The 17,694-nt window shown below is 38.9% G+C and overlaps 1 protein-coding gene across 1 annotated transcript in view; it reads right to left on the reverse strand.

Annotated features, from left to right (window-relative positions):
• Window positions 1-17,694, reverse strand: part of WDR7 (WD repeat domain 7) — a 353,677-nt gene that overhangs the window by 283,929 nt on the left and 52,054 nt on the right. The window contains exon 13 of the mRNA XM_010854831.1: window positions 1,929-2,124. Coding sequence (XP_010853133.1) covers window positions 1,929-2,124 — 196 coding nt within the window. The remainder of the gene's footprint in view (window positions 1-1,928; window positions 2,125-17,694) is intronic.

Here is a 17,694-nt window from a genome sequence, read left to right on the forward strand (position 1 = left end):
AAAAAAGTTAAAGTGTTAGTTGCTCAGTCATGTCTGACTCTTTGGGACTCCATGGACTGTAGCTTGCCAGGCTTCTCAGTCCATGGGATTCTCCAGGCAAGAATACTGGAGTGGATAGTTATTCTGTACTCCGGGGAATTTTCCCAACCCAGCGATCGAACCTGGGTCTCCTGCATTGCAGGCAGCTTCTTCACCGTCTGAGCCACCAGGGAATCCCAGAGCCCAAGACAAACTCTGTATATAGTTAACCTTAAACAGCACAGGTTTGAACTTCGCAGATCCACATACACATGGATTTCTTTTCTTGGTAGTGAATACTACAGTACTACATAATCCTTGGTCATTTGAATCCAAGAATGGAGAACCACAGATATGAAGAAAACACGGGAATGGAGGGCCAACTTTTAAGTTATACACAGATTTTCAACTATGAAGAAGGTGGGGTCCTCAACCCCCATGTTGTTCAAGGGTCAACTGTATCTGGTTTGTAGCATGAACCAAATCAGCGAACATGAAACAGTGCTGCTCAGCAGATAGGGTGCAACAGAAAGGAACACAAAACAGGATACAAAATTACATACTACGACAGCAAATCCATTTTTTAAAGACGACAGCAAATCCATTTTTTAAAGTGTAGCAATGAGACTAGAGAGAAACATGTCCACATTCCCCACTGAACAATGGTGAATTTGAGTTCATCTTTCTTTTCTAATGCCTTTGTACTCTCTTGAGCTTCCCTGTGGCTCAGCTGGTAAAGAATCCACCTGCAATGCGGGAGCCCTGGGTTTGATCCCTGGGTCAGGCAGACCCCCTGGAGAAGGGAAGGGCTCCCACTCCAGTGTTCTAGCAAAGAGTCGGACATGACTGAGCGACTTTCACCTTCACTTGGTGCTCTCAAAATTTGACAAAAACTAAGAACCTGTTTTACAATCAGGCCAAAAAAAAAAATGTTAAATGCCAAAGTAAAGAAGTCTGACACTCTTCAAGAACACTTCCTTTTGTCAAAACTGCTTGTGCACTATCAGAGAGAACCAGGACTGCAAATGAAGGATAGGTGAAGATTATGGCTACTTGCTCCAAAAAGACCTGTGAGCTCTCCCTCTTATACCACCGTCCAAGCCAGAAATATACACATAGTCCGATTTCAAACAGGAATATTTAAGAAAACAAAAAACAGTTTCAGAGAGAAAAAGGAAAAAATAGTAGAAATATTACATGGCACATACGTTCTTTAGGGACATAAAGAAAGGTTTAACTCACTGATAGATGACTTAGGATAGTAAAAGTAGAATAAAGTGTGTTTTTAAAAGCCCAAACTAATAAACATGTAGTTACATACTTAAAAACTTCCAAGGAAAAACGCTAAGTTTCTGTATGTAAATTTTATATGTCATGGCCTATATTTTTAAGCTAAACATTATCTGCAGCATCTTATGCCACATATGTAAAATATCTGAACCCTGAAATTTTACATGTTCCCTCGAGAACTTAAAACTTTTCATTATCTCCTCCAATTAAAGGCCCTGTATTATTTTTCTGCTGTTCAAATGAAAGAGAATTCTTTTTCCATTGTTTCTGAACTAGAGGCAAAAATGATTCTTTAATATTACAATTTGCCTCATGAATTATATAGAAATCACTTAGCTATCTAGTGTCTGATATCTGTCCTAAGTTGAATATTGTCATCAACCACATTTCTCTAAAGATCAGTGAAATACTCTACAAGTATCTGAGAGAGTACAACAAATATTTTAGAGGACATCTAAATATTTTTTGTTGATAATTATAAGAACACTTAGAAAAAGCGGTGATGAGAAACACAAGTAGCAACCTTTTGACATTTCAGGGGTTTTTCCTCAGACAAAAGATTTTTCATTTCTAGCATGCCGAATATACGCATTTAACTTCCTAGTCTCATCTTTTCTTACCAGTATCCATTTGCCAGACATACACGGAGCCGTCTGAACATCCCACCACCAGGTAATCGTCAGAAGGCCTCCACTTGATAACTTGAATGGGGAAAAGATGACGGGACGCCAGCATAATGCATTTTTTCTCGCGCAAACTTAGAAGTCCGACTGAGTGGTCACTGGCTACAGAACAGATGCAGTGCTGCACTCTTGCCTGAAAGGAAAAATAAATCTCAATCACATCTAGATTAAATTCGGAATAACATGGATCTGGTCCTCAGTAAAATCAAAATTAGTTACACATTCACCGCTGTCAAAAACACGAACCACAACACCAGAATGTGTCGAAAATTTTCTTCTTTTATATTACATCTAAAATGCCCAGTTCAATCATCACAACACTTTGAAAAAGACTACATTAAAACGAGTTTTAAAAAGGAAAAGACACCTAGGAAAAGCTGCTGCTCAAATCTGAAGATGACCTTACTAAAATGATTGCTATATACAAACAGACAGAGCTGGAGAGAAATTGACCTGTTATGACGTGTTCTCTTTCCCTGTCTGAACTTCCCTTTGTGAGCAGCTGGAGCTGCGCTCTGCAGCGCTTCTGTCTGTGACTCTGTCTTTTAGACCCATGCTCTTCCCTGCTCCTTTGCTCAAAAACAATACCCTCACGCTCCCTCTGCCACAATCATTTCTGAAGAGCCGCCATTTGTATTATCTGTAGGTGTGCTTCACAGCTTCCGCCTAGAACCTCAGCAGGCACACACGGCCTCAGCTAACATACAAAAGCTCAGTAAACAGCCTGCTCTGTATTTCCTGCTCATCCCTGCTTTGTGCCCTTCCATCCCTTTTTAGAACAAGATGGAATATGATATAAACAATCAAAGACAGTAAAGATTTTCAGTGGCTACAGAGAACTGAATCCACAATGGAGAAAATTAAACATTAGTCTTTGTATGTCTGAAAGACCATGTACAAGCAACTTAAAGCTTTGTAGTGAATTATTAGATTGTGCTTCCGGTTCACATCAAGGTGAACCCATATGAAAATAGCCATCTGAAACTCATTACTGTGGCTATTTATTGAGGAGGAGAGCTAAGGCGCTATATGTTAAGACATATGATCCCTGCTACAGGCTTCCCTTGTGGCTCAGCTGGTAAAGAATCCGCCTGCAATGTGGGTGAGACCTGGGTTCGAATCCTGGGTTGGAAGATCCCCTGGAGAAGGGAAAGGCTACCCACTCCAGTATTCTGGCCTGGAGAATTCCATGGACTGTATAGTCCATGGGGTCGCAAAGAGTCAGACACGACTGAGAGACTTTCACTTTCAACTTCATCCCTTCTATGGGATCCAGAGGAGAAATTTCTCAAAGCTCATTCTGCTGCGCTTTGCCTGAGCAGACTTTTTTGGCTAAAGAACAGTATCTCCCTCATTGGGAAATGTTGACATGTTATCAGATGAGAAAAAGCAGGAGGCAGGGGCAGGGGGTGACCAGACATGCATGGGAAACACAAGTTACAGTTGTTTTTATCCACAGAGCTTCGAAGAACCTCTAACCTGTAATAGGAGTATAATTATATCTACAGAGGGCCTACAAATATCTACATTCATTTGACCATCATAATCTCATAAGACACAGTTTTTAAGGAACACACTTTGGGGAAGGCTGCTGCAACTGATTCCTTCGATGTTTTGGCTACTAGGAAACATAGGCCTAAATTTTCCACTCATAACAGACGGGGTGTGGGCATACATTTCCGAACATGGACTCTTGGTAGGCTTATCTAGTTTCTCTCTCATGTTCTCTTCACTGTGATTTTGCTTTATTTTTATCTAACTAAATACTGTTTATTTCCTGTAAACAACCCAAAATCAATTTTTGAATGAAGCAGAACATTAGAAAAAGACAGAAAGATTTAACTCGTCACTTTGTTCTTTAATTCAGGTGTTTCCACCTTTGGTACTGTGTTAGCTCTATTTGTGCTTTGTGTTCTATAATGATATAAAAACTATAATCAGCATAGTAGCTATTTACTAATTTTCAAAGTTAAGAAAACTAAGTTCAGAAAGATCATGTTATAAACTGTTATTAAAACATCACATAGAATTTTCTTCACATCTTTTAAGCTTATTTATTTCATGCTTCCTCATACGCATAAAACATTTCTTTCTTTAAAAAAGACATTAAGGACTAAAAGGTAGCTGACTATGGCATGTAAAACTTTACCTTGTATTTAAACAGTAAGTCAAACTACAGTGGCAAACTACAAAAATATCATTTAAATATAGGCAATGTTAGAATATAACATGGCAGAAATAGAACGTAATGTCTTTATTTTCAATTACTTCACACTACATAAGGTATTTTTTACTTTCACCAGACATACTGCTAACAGAAGACAATAGTTTAGGGGAATAAAAAATAATAGTTTAGTACAATGGAGTGTTTGCATTTCAACAAATAATCATTAATACATTTATCAAATATATCCATCATTCAATTTACAAAAAGATGACTGCCACATGAATGATTACCTATTTTGTATTTGAGGCTTCCCAGGTGGCGCTAGTGGTAAAGAACCCACCTGCCAATGCAGGAGATGTAAGAGACTTGGGTTCCATCCCTGGGTTGGGAAGACCCCCTGGAGGAGGGCATGGCAACCCACTCCAGTATTCTTGCCTGGAGAATCCCCATGGACAGAGGAGCCTGGCGGGCTACAGTCCATGGGGTCACAGACAGTCCGATGCGACTGAAGCGACTTAGCACGTGCACACATTTTCTATGTTGCAATAAGGATCTGCGAAAAAGTAGTTGTTTTATTTATTTTTCTTACCAGAGAAAACAAATCTAAAGTGATCGTTTTCTCTGTGTATGAGTCACTGCAAAGAACTGTTTCTAAAAGGCGTTCCTTTCCATCTACTCACACCCTTTAATCAGGCACTGATGAGAGAACGTGCCCTCAGTCGCTCAGAGTCGTATCCGACTCTGTGTGCGTGCGTGCTCAGTGGCTCAGCCGTGTCTGACTCTCTGCAACCCCATGGACTGCAGCCCACCAGGCTCTTCTGTCCATGGGATTCTCCAGACAAGAATACAGGAGTGGGTAGTCATTTCCTTCTCCAAGGGATCTTCCCGACCCAGGGATCAAACCCACGTCTCCTGCATTGCAGGCGGATTCTATACCGCTGCGCCACCTGGGAAGCCTCCTCCATCTTTAAACTGAACTAATCCTTAATTAATGTCACACATCTAACTCCCCAACTTCCCAGTCCCCAAGTTGACAATCATTTCATTAATGTTCACATACTTTCCTATCATTCCTTTTCATAGATAAAATGAGCCCTAGGCAGGGGGTGCTGAAGTCTGTTAAAAAGGTGAATTTTTTATGGATATTCTTTACTCTGGTGTTTTTCAAATTATGTTCTATTGGTGGATCTCAACATCTGAAGTGATAACAAAACTGAGAAGCACTGATCCACACGTTCTCTCTCAGCCAAGCATCTGCGACTGCAGTTTACAACCTGCAGTATCCCTGTTGTAACAGAGAGCCTGACCTCCGGCACCAAATCCTCAAGAGAAGTTTTACTGTCAGAACTGTCACCTTTGCCATTTATATACAGGTGGATAATTTTTTTTTAATTCAAGAAAATGCAATCCATCCTCATAAAAAGATTTAAAGTCTCTACATCATGTTAGCACCCTTATTAGTAAAACACAAAGCAAAAATTAAATCATAGTAGAGGGTGTGCTTTAAAAAGTAGATTGTGGGGTGTAATTTTCTGAAGGAAAAAATAACTGAACTCCAAAAATTCTAGTTTTTCATTCTCACATGATATGTTCTTTCCTGACACGTGTATTTACATTAAGCACATTTTAAAGAGTAGTTCTGTTCTTCACTCACACAGTGCAATAATGGTGAGAACTGGTAAATGACATGCCCCATCCACAAAAATGTGTTTGGCCCCAAATAAAAACGGTATCAGTTCAGTTCAGTCACTCAGTTGTGTCTGACTCTTTGCGACCCCATGAATTGCAGCATGCCAGGCCTCCCTGTCCATCACCAACTCCTGGAGTTCACCCAAACTCATGTCCATCGAGTCGGTGATGCCATCCAGCCAACTCATCCTCTGTCCTCCCCTTTTCCTCCTGCCCCCAATCCCTCCCAGCATCAGAGTCTTTTCCAATGAGTCAACTCTTCGCATGAGGTGGCCAAAGTATTGGAGTTTCAGCTTCAGCATCAGTCCTTCCAAAGAACACCCAGGACTGATCTCCTTTAGAATGGGCTGGTTGGATCTCCTTGCAGTCCAAGGGATTCTCAAGAGTCTTCTCCAACACCACAGTTCAAAAGCATCAATTCTTCGGCGCTCAGCTTTCTTCACAGTCCAACTCTCACATCCATACATGACCACTGGAAAAACCATAGCCTTGACTAGACGGACCTTTGTTGGCAGGGTAATGTCTCTGCTTTTGAATATGCTATCTAGGTTGGTCATAGCTTTCCTTCCAAGGAGTAAGCGTCTTTTAATTTCATGGCTGCAGTCACCATCTGCAGTGATTTTGGAGCCCAAAAAAATAAAGTCTGACACTGTTTCCACTGTTTCCCCATCTATTTCCCATGAAATGACGGGACCAGATGCCATGATCTTCGTTTTCTGAATGTTGAGCTGTAAGCCAACTTTTTCACTCTCCACTTTCACTTTCATTAAGAGGCTTTTTAGTTCCTCTTTGCTTTCTGCCATAAGGGTGGTGTCATCTACATATCTGAGGTTATTGATATTTCTCCTGGCAATCTTGATTCCAGCTTGTGCTTCTTCCAGCCCACATTTCTCATGATGTACTCTGCATAGAAGTTAAATAAGCAGGGTGACAATATACAGCCTTGACGTACTCCTTTTCCTATTTGGAACCAGTCTGTTGTTCCATGTCCAGTTCTAACTGTTGCTTCCTGATCTGCATATAGGTTTCTCAAGAGGCAGGTCAGGTGGTCTGGTATTCCCACCTCTTTCAGAATTTTCCAGTTTACTGTGATCCACACAGTCAAAGGCTTTGGCATAGTCAATAAAGCAGAAATAGATGTCTTTCTGGAACTCTCTTGCCTTTTCCATGACCCAGCAGATGTTGGCAATTTGATCTCTGGTTCCTCTGCCTTTTCTAAAACCAGCTTGAACATCTGGAAGTTCACAGTTCAAGTATTGCTGAAGCCTGGCTTGGAGAATTTTGAGCATTACTTTACTAGCATGTGAGATGAGTGCAATTGTGTGGTAGTTTGAGCATTCTTTGGCGTTGCCTTTCTTTGGAATTGGAATGAAAACTGACCTTTTCCAGTCCTGCTGAGTTTTCCAAATTTGCTGGCATATTGAGTGCAGCACTTCCACAACATCATCTTCCAGGATTCGAAAGAGCTCAACTGGAATTCCATCACCTCCACTAGCTTTGTTCGTGGTGATGCTTTCTAAGGCCCACTTGACTTCACATTCTAGAATGTCTGGCTCTAGGCCAGTGATCACACCATCGTGATTATCTTGGTCGTGAAGCTCTTTTTTGTACAGTTCTTCTATGTATTCTTGCCATCTCTTAATATCTTCTGCTTCTGTTAGGTCCATACCATTTCTGTCCTTTATCGAGCCCATCTTTGCATGAAATGTTCCCTTGGTATCTCTAATTTTCTTGAAGAGATCTCTAGTCTTACCCATTCTGTTGTTTTCCTCTATTTCCTTGCATTGATCCCTGAGGAAGGCTTTCTTATCTCTCCCTGCTATACCATCCATGCAAACGAAAATAAGCATCTGAAGAGTTAGGTCTAGTTTTACTGTAATGAGCAACAGCCTTGAAATAGCCAAAATAATCAAGACTGAAAACAGCAACAACAAAAATTAGTATTACTAGGCCCAAGAAAGCACAGTTATTAGAGGTACTTAACTCACAACAAAAGAGGTTTTTTGCTTTTAAAACATGGATTTAAATAAATTTAATTTTTCTTCTTTCAAGAAAATGTTGGTCCAATTTGTATGAAGAAAACTCACCTAGAGTAGAAATGACCCAGATACAGTTAAAATCTCATTAATTTTGATCCCACTAATTAATTCTGAGTTGATGGTTACCTTCGCAGGCTGTGTAAAAACAAATTAATGGTCTAAAGAAAGCAAAGGTCTAGCCTATTTAAATGTAAAAGGAAAAAAGGCCATTCAAGTACCACTTTGGTATTAATTTTAATTCAAACAATGAACAGAGTAATGATAAATAATTCTCAACTACTTGCTAAATGAAAGCATTTAAAAGATTTGCTAAAACACAATTAACTTGGTTTCTTATCTATTCTCAAAATTATTGAAGAAGCACTTCTTAAAGAATATTTCATAGTTTCTTCACTCTGATTTAGGCCTAGCTTCCTCACAAATAAGTTGAATTTTAGAACAATTTTTAAGGTATTAAATTCTAGAGATCTCAGTTACTGAACATTTACTTCACCTATAATGACTCATTCTATAATTTGATTAATTACATTCTACTTTACTTTACTTTCTTCCATTTCAATCTGGAAAAGTCACCTAAACCGGACTTAACTCCACGGATATTTTAACAAGGAAAAGACATTTAAATTGTGCATGTAAAGTAAAAATACAAAGAACTAAAAAATACGAACCTCCTATCTTTAAATTATTTTAAAAACATTTATGTTCCAAACTTGTTTGATCAAACAGCCATTCATTAGAACTCTGTAATGTGTCCTCACCATGTGTATATTTATAAACTGAATAGGTACTTGTGCCAATACATCACGTATATTGTAAAACATGCTCAAGAATATATATTTTAAAAGGATGATTCAGTTTAAATAAACAAATTTAAGATGAGATATTTTCTTAAACGTCTTGCAAGAACTTTGTGTTAGCAGTAGCCAATACCTCAAAGCATAATATTTATCTTTAGGAAGGTTTCACTGTTAATGATATTGATACATATTTTATATGCTGAGTGGCTCAGTTGTGTCTGACTCTTTGCGGTCCCATGGACTGCAGTCCGCCAGGCTTCTCCAACTATGGAATTTCCCAGGCAAGAATACTGGAGCGCGTTGCCACTTCCTACTCCAGTGTATCTTTTTGACCCAGGCATCAAACCCAAGTCTCTTGCGTCTCCTGCCTTGGAAGGGAGATTCCTTACCACTAGCGCCACCTGTAATCAAGAATGGTATGGCTGTCCTCTTGCCAGATTGATCAAGTGAACATTGTTTGAACCTGATAATGGGGCTAATAAAAGGGCATTTCATTTTCACTGGAAATATCTGCCAGCATTATTTGCCCTGCTCATTTTGTGATGGCGGGGTTAAGACCTGTACAGCACGACCCGCCAGCTCTCCTAGACAAACGCACTGTCACCGGGAGCACACCGATGAGAGCACTGAGGCCCCCCGGAGGCAGCAGGCCCACGCAGAGCCCACGCGACACGCGCCGTCTAACGTGTGAACCAAGGGGGAGCACTGAGGTCCCCCGGAGGCAGCAGGCCCACGCAGAGCCCACGCGACAAGCGCCGTCTAACGTGTGAACCAAGGGGGAGCCCTGAGGCCCCCCGGAGGCAGCAGGCCCACGCAAAGCCCACCCGACACGTGCCGCCTAACATGTGAACCAAGGTGGGCATCAGTGTCCTTTCACCCAGTAAATGTTCATAAGCTCAATTTGTTAAGGTTAAAAAAAGAAGAAGAGGTTTAATATTTCATTCCCTTGCCCCAGCCAACTGTCTCACAGATTCCACTTTAGCACCTGCCACTATCAACTGACTTATAGGGTGTAACACACACCATTAAAAAAAAATTTTTTTTTTTGTTATGGAACAGAACTTGTACAGCATGGACTGAGCATCTGATCAACTTGGTCAGTACATTACAGGTAAATATTATTCAAAATCATGTTCCAACCACTGTATTAGTTCTTTCCGAGAAGGAAAAGGCACCAACAACATCAAAAGTTAATTAAAAGCAGGGGCTAATGAAAAGCAATAGGTAAAAACACTTACTTTGATTTAATGAAAAAAATTAAGATAACTGGAGCAAGGAAAAGGAGGACGATACTGAACTGAAACAAATATATTCCAAGGTCAATTATTATTTTTCAAATAATTCTGATCCTCAACCAATAAGCACTACCTGAATTTGCCAGTAAATAACCCCCACGGTACATTAGTGCTGAGCAGCAGAATGCCACAAGCCATCACAGGATCTGAGAGTCAGAAAGTACCACCTAGGTCATCCAGCCTGACCTCACGCATTTTACAAGACTTCATTTTAAACCATTCCCAGAAACCTCTTATGTAACCCGTTCCTAAGCATCTGCCATGAATTACAGAAACTAGAGACAGCTAGTTTATTCCACCCACCAGCTCTCTGGGGAGATTATTCTGCTTTCCAACAATTCCCAATGTAAATTATATATATATAAATTTCTTTCTGCTTTTGCTAATTTGTTTTCTAAACTGTTCTTTTCTTCTTATCATTCCAGGAGCAATCTCTTAGCTGCCCAAAACAAATTTTGTCTGAATATTCTCTAAATATACGAACACTAACTACTGTCTCTCCTTTTAAATATGCCCATCATTCAAAAAGCTATAAATGACCAGCTTCTTTCACTCATAAATCAATCCCACTATTCTGTTAATCATTATTTCTTGACTTCCCAGAACTCTTTCTCTGGAACATAAATGCACAGTTAAGATCACTGTGCATAGAGTGATAAGAAACTTATCACTTTTAAATATTCTACCTGAAGGGGAAAAAAAGAGCCTACCAATGTTAAGCACATTTCCACACTTTCACGAAACTAAATTTTTTTTTGAGAAATCCATAGCTCATCCTTCTTAAAACATGGGGGGAGGGGGTAGGAAGCTGTTTCTTTCATAGGTATTTCAGAAAATAAGACCACGTGGTCCAACTAAAGCACTGACCAACGATCTAATAGATACTTATGTTCTACATGAAAATAAGACTTTTAGGGATGAGTTTTAATATCTTTGTTCATTCACTGCATACAAAAAATAACAACAAAGAAATAGAGGACTAGTCAGATTCCATCTCTCTCCAACTGCTTCCTGATTAATAAAACAGCAAATAAATATGAAGAATTTAATGGATGATTACAAAGATATCCCCTATCAGAGAAAAATATATTTAATAAATGACATTGAGATAACGTGTTATTTTAGGGAAGGACAGATGATTTTTACCCTTTCCTCACCCTACAGACATAAATAAACTTCAGAGAGATTCAAGTATTTGATGTTTGTTTTAATCCAGCTATTGCTTTTTAATAAAATATCATCAAATTTCTAAACGGGTAAGATTCTAGGATTTAAAAATATGAAAGAAGCTAAATAGAAATAAGGATAAAATAGATTACATAGGAATGGAAATTATCCCCAGGTTAAAAAAAAAAATCAAAAGTAAGTAATAAATCAGAAGAAAATTTCAACAACAATAACAAAAAGCACATAAGCTTAATACTTCAATTAAGTTAATCACTAATTAACTAAGCACTAATTAGTGTTTAATATATAAGCACTAATATCCCCAAGAGAAACAAATGAGCAAAGGACAAACTACGTCTCAAAAAGAAACAAAAATTCACTAAAATCCTTATAGAAAAATTTCATTATCTCTAGTAATCAAAGAAATGCAAATTTCAACAATAAAATACTCTTTACACCTATCAATTTAGCCAAAGACTGTAGAAATTATAATACTGAACAACCAAGATTTATTGGGGTCTTATTTTGTGCTAGGTATTACTACTCTAAATGCTTGGCGGTAACTCATCATGGTCTCACAACCCTTTGAAGTAGATCCTATTATTATTTCCATCTTACAGATATAGAAACTGAGGCATGGAAGTAAATAAAAACATCTTGTGTAGGCAAGGAGCCATGAAATGGGCACTGAGGGCAGAAAACAACTTGGTAATCAACCTCAGTATTCTTAAAAATGTTAATACTGTATTAGACAAAAATTCTGAGGTTCTAATCCAAAAAATATTCATGGAATTAATCTAAGGAAATAATCATAAATGAAAACAAGTTTTACAAAGATATTCAATATTATTTACAATAGTTCAAATTGGGTACAACCTACATATCCAAAGCAAGAGAACTGTTAAGTAAACGCTGTATGCTCATATAATGTAATGGTATATAATCATTAAAAATTACTTCCACGAATGAGTGTAACTTGAGAAAGTATTTGTTAAAATAGTAAATGAAGATGCAACGCGCACAGATAACTATATCTACAATATAATCACAAGCGCACAGTAAACGGATTTTAAATGGCCAGAAGGACGTCCCTGGCTGGCTAGCAGTTAGGACTCCATGCTTCCGTTGCAGGGGGAGTGGGCTGGATCCCTGGGTCAGGGAACTAGGATCCGGAGTGGCCAAAAACAAGACTAAAAGGCTAGAGGAAAAGATATCAGAATGTTAACTGTGGTTGGTTCTCTTTTATGTAGAAGGATAACAGGACACCTTTACCTTCTTAGTTACCTGTTTTCAAAACTTTTAACTGTGTATATGTGAAATTCATAAAATTGCAGTTAGAGCTTACATCATATTCCTAAAAACAAGTAATGCGTGACAAGGAAAAGAAGGTAAAAGGGGGCTAAAAGTAAAAGGGGGCTAAAACTCCAAACCTAAGTAATCAAAGATGAAAAACTAAAACATAAATTACCAAAGAACTGAGCCATGCACAGTTCTCTGAAGAAAAATCTGAAACATGGGAATTGAAAAGAATGGCTGTTTTGGTCTACAAAGTGAAAGATACTCAATAAATCAGTCATTTAAAATTAAGCATGCATCAAAATCATGCTTATGTAAATCAGTAATTGAAAATATAGTCAAAGTTGGAGAAATGCAACTATTTTCAATACATAATTACATCTAGTAGGGGGTGGAATATATGAAGGTCAAGTTCAGGCCCTCAGGTTGGACTGAAAGAACGTGAAAGTCACTCAGTCGTGTTTGGCTCTTTGCGACCCCATGGACTATATGGTCCATGGAATTCTCCAGGCCAGAATGTTGGAGTGGGTAGCCTTTCCCTTTTCCAGGGAATCTTCCCAACCCAAGGATCAAACCCAGGTCTCCAGCATTGCAGGCGGATTCTTTACCAGCTGAGCCACAAGGGAAGCCCAGGTTGGACTACTTAGGATCAAATTCCAGCTCTGCCACTTGCTGTGTGACCATGAGCAAGTTATTGAACCTCTCTGAGCCTCACTTCCGCATACAATGCAGTTAACAGCAAAACCCACACCTCATAGAATCACTATGAATTAAATGAAATATACACAAAGAAATCAGCATAGAGACTAACACATCATGCGTACAAAAGATGATAGTACTTAATGTTATCTTTACTATTATTAGTGTTATATCAGTATATACCACAAATTCTGCTTTTTTAAATGTAGTTGTATCTACTTTCTGAGGCCATTGCCAGTGTTTAGGTATTCAAATAGGAAATGTGGAGACAGCTATAATTTTTCTATTACATGAGTTTCCCCTTTTCTATATTTTCTTCTCATTTTAATAGCTGTGTTTTAATTTACTCTGAATAGTTCCCCTTACATGATCATTACCATCACTCACATATTATCTTAACGTTAATGAAGTTTTTGGCACCTTTAACACTTTGTGTCAACAAAAGCTTTCCATACAACAGCTCAGTGACCACCTTCCACTGTTCTTGTGTATTTCCTCATCACGCATTTTTTTCCAATGAATTTACTTGGTAATTTTTTACTTCATCCCTTTAAAACATAAAAATAGTTTAATTTCAATTCTATATTTATGGGTTTCAGAGGCTGAGACAGTCGAATCTGAAGACTCTGAAGACAGTCGAAGGTTCTTTTTAAGGAACTCAAAAGTGTTTTATCCTTTCCCCTGCCCTACAGCAGTCAGCTGTCCCAGTTACTGTCCAACCTGGACCCAAACCTGGAGGACACAAAGCCAGGAACTACCCTCCTCCGTCACAAAGAGCCTCACTTCTCAGACTGCACCGAGTTACAGGCGTGGGGCCGCTCGTCCTCCTCCTCCTTTCTGCGTCCCACCTTGAACTTGAAGGGCCCCATCCATCTGACCTGGTAACTCTCGATCTGCCTGCTTGGCTTCAACCTATTTATTCCTGGAGGTAAATTACTAGAACATGGATGCTAAAAATATCTCTTGTTTTACAAAGGATCCTGGCTTGCTTTTTAAGTCTCTGTCAAAGAACACAGAGAAACCTAACCTCCACTATTATATACTTGGCCCTTGAGAGTACCTGGAAAGGTACGCTCAGTCACTCAGCTGTGTCCGACTCTTTGTGACCCCATGGTCTGTAGCCCTCCCAGCTTCTCCGCCCATGGGTTTTTCCAGGAAAGAATACCAGAGTGGGTTGCCATTTCATTCTCCAGGGGATCTTCCAGACTCAGGGATCGAACCCCTGTTTCTTGCATCTCCTGCGTTGGTAGGTGAGTTCTTTACCACTCTACCACCTGCGAAGTCTACCTAACTGAAGTTACCTTAAAAAGTAACTCATGTTTTTCTAACAATTCCTGCCATCTTAACGTAAATCTGAATTCATTTTAAAATTGCTTTATGATTAAGCTATTAAAGAAAATTCGTCTTTGCTCTGTGACGTATTAATTCTCTTCAACCCAAAATAGAGTCAATTTAATCAACGATATCATCACAATGTTTAGCACCAAATCACTTCTGACTATTAAAAATAAATTTCATACCCAATGTAACATTCTGTGCTACTAAGAATATGACTAAAGATCTAAAGAAACCTCTCCAAACAGAAGAATATCTAAGTTGCTAGATTAGGGGGTTGGGGAGTATAAATGGGATTAACATATGCACTCTACTATATACAAAATCAACAACAATGACCTACTGTATAGCACAGGGAAATATAAATTTCTTGTAATAACCTATAATTGAAAAGAATCTGAAAAACAATACTATATATATAAATAAAACTGAATTACTTTGTTATATATCTGAAACTAATACAACACTGTATATCCACTATACCTCAGTAAACCAACCTCATAAGACAATGATGAATTAATTAATTTCTATGATGTTTGACACAATATTCGCATAGCTGGAATAGGAATATAATCTGTCTCATTACTGTTGAAGGAATCCCTCACTGACAGTTCATATATTACTGATTCTCCCAGCTTCCTACAAAAGAGACAGGGTGTACTATGCTACTTGAATATATGTATACTATCCATAACAGGAAAAATTTATCTTTTATAGTGAACAAAATAGTATGATAGTAGTGAAAATTTGAAAAACATGCGGGAATCAGAATGGATAACAACACAGTACAGTGCTGGTATATTAAAGCATTTGTGCTTTCAAAATGAAAGTGAGTGCTCTCCATCCATACATCGGAGAAGGCAACGGCACCCACTCCAGTACTCCTGCCTGGAGAGTCCCAATGGGGAGCCTGGTGGGCTGCCGTCTATGGGGTCGCACAGAGTCGGACACGACTGACGCGACTTAGCAGCCATTCATACATACTCTACAAACAGCTACTTATAAGCCTAGAAAATTAACAAGGTTTAAAAGATTATAAACAGAATGAAGAATTATGAGGGTAAATACGGATACAAACCCATTCCTAAGCTTCTGAAGGACAATTTGGCAATAACTATTCAAAAGACTTTAAAAATGCATATGTCCTTTAGAAAGCAATTCCACATTTAAGAATTTATCCTCAGAAGTGATTCAAGATGCGCAAAAATATTTAGTTATCCTAATTTTCAGCCCCACTGCCGATAACAGAAAAAAATGTTAGAAAACATAATTCTGAAATTTGATAAAATTACACAAATTATAGACTATAATCAAAAATGATGCTGTGCTGAAATACACTCAGTGGCACAAAAGTGGCCAGACCATCTTTAGAAAATATATTGTCTATAACGATATGTTATATAATTTTAAAAATAAAAATTAATTTCAAAAAGATGACACTCAATACATAAAAACATATGAAAACAGTCTCAAAATCTAAGAGAATGAAGTGTTATGGGAAAAAAGAATACTACAACAGACTATGTACATTGTGACCTATTTTAGAAAAAGGTTAGTTCTGCAGCCTGCTTTTGGTTCCTTTGCATCACCAAAGTTTACTTGGCTTCAGGGACCATGCTAAAATTACAGACACTGCTTTTTAAACGTAACACCCAAACTGAATTAATAACAAGACTCCAAATTCAAAAAGGTAAAGGTAAGGGCTAACTGGGGCAGAAGCTTAGGAGCACGTTCAGGAGCCTGTTCAGGAGCATGTTCAGAAAGGGCGGACAATGCATTAAAAAGAAAACCTAATTTGTCAACTGTTCTTGCCAGCAGTGAGCTTCACAGACAAGTGACCATCACACACTAGCAAACATATGGTCACATATACAAAACATAATTATCGTATCTGTTGCCAAGAGCTAGGGATTTAACATTGTCAAACGAAAGCAGAAACAGGTTAAATGCCTGACATTCGCATTTTCACAAACCCATGCTGCCCTCTTCTGGATAATTTTGGAGGTATGTGACAATAAAAGTTTAATAAGATTTAATGAGAAGGGGCAGGAGGAGAAGGGGACGACAGAGGATGAGATGGCTGGATGCCATCACTGACTTGATGGACGTGAGTCTGAGTGAACTCCAGGAGTTGGTGATGGACAGGGAGGCCTGGTGTGCTGCGATTCATGGGGTCTCAAAGAGTCAGACACGACTGAGCGACTGAACTGAACTGAACTGAACTGAACTTAATCAGTTTTTTAAGGTGCTTCCCTGACAGCTCAGCTGGTAAAGAATCCACCTGCAATGCAGGAGGCCCGGGTTCGATTTCTGGGCTGGGGAGATCCGCTGGAGAAGGGATAGGCTACCCCCTCCAGTATTCTTGGACTTGTAGCCCAAGGGAAGTTAAAAAATCATTTTTAACTAATCTTTAGAAAAAGGTTAGTTCTGCTAACCTTTTGAACTAATTTTAGAAAAAGGTTAGTGATAATCATCAGTTAAAAAATCATTTTTAACAAATCTTTTAAAGACCTGAGCCTATATGTTCACACTGCTACTGCTACTGCTAGGTCGCTTCAGTCGTGTCCGACTCTGTGCGACCCCATAGATGGCAGCCCACCACGCTCCCCCGTCCCTGGGATTCTCCAGGCAAGAACACTGGAGTGGGTTGCCATTTAGGAAACACATATATATGCTTCAAAATGTATTTTGGAACATTTTCCAAAATTTACGTTCTGAATAAAGTTCTAGCATTAGTAAAAAGCTCTGATAATCCAACCATCCATGCCAATGAGAAAGGGAATAATATATATTTACTAAAAGTGAATAAAACATGACAGTTTACAAAGTCAGTTTTTGTTCCCTTCGATCCTTCTTCCCCCCACTCCCAAAATCAAACAGAATCTGAATTTGGTGCGTATCCTCCCATTCAATTTTCATAATTTACCAACAGAAGCCTTAAGAAGCCTGCCCTCTCCGGCGCCGCCCCTCCTCAGGCTCCCGGGCACCAGGTGCGCTCTCGGTCTACACTAGCCTAGAGCTCAGACTGTGGAAATTCACGCAAGCCTACTTCCGACAGCTGCTCAAATAGGAAAGCATCCTACCTCTAACCACTCTGTGTTGCTTAAATATCTCAGTTATTAGAAGAATATTAAACTAAAATGCTATATTTATAAAGTACAAAACACAGTGTAAGACACAGAACAGACCAGTGGTCACCAGTGGGTGAGGGGGGAGGGG

This window comes from Bison bison, unplaced genomic scaffold (assembly GCF_000754665.1).
Source record: "Bison bison bison isolate TAMUID 2011002044 unplaced genomic scaffold, Bison_UMD1.0 scf7180017864349, whole genome shotgun sequence".
Lineage (NCBI taxonomy): Eukaryota > Metazoa > Chordata > Mammalia > Artiodactyla > Bovidae > Bison > Bison bison.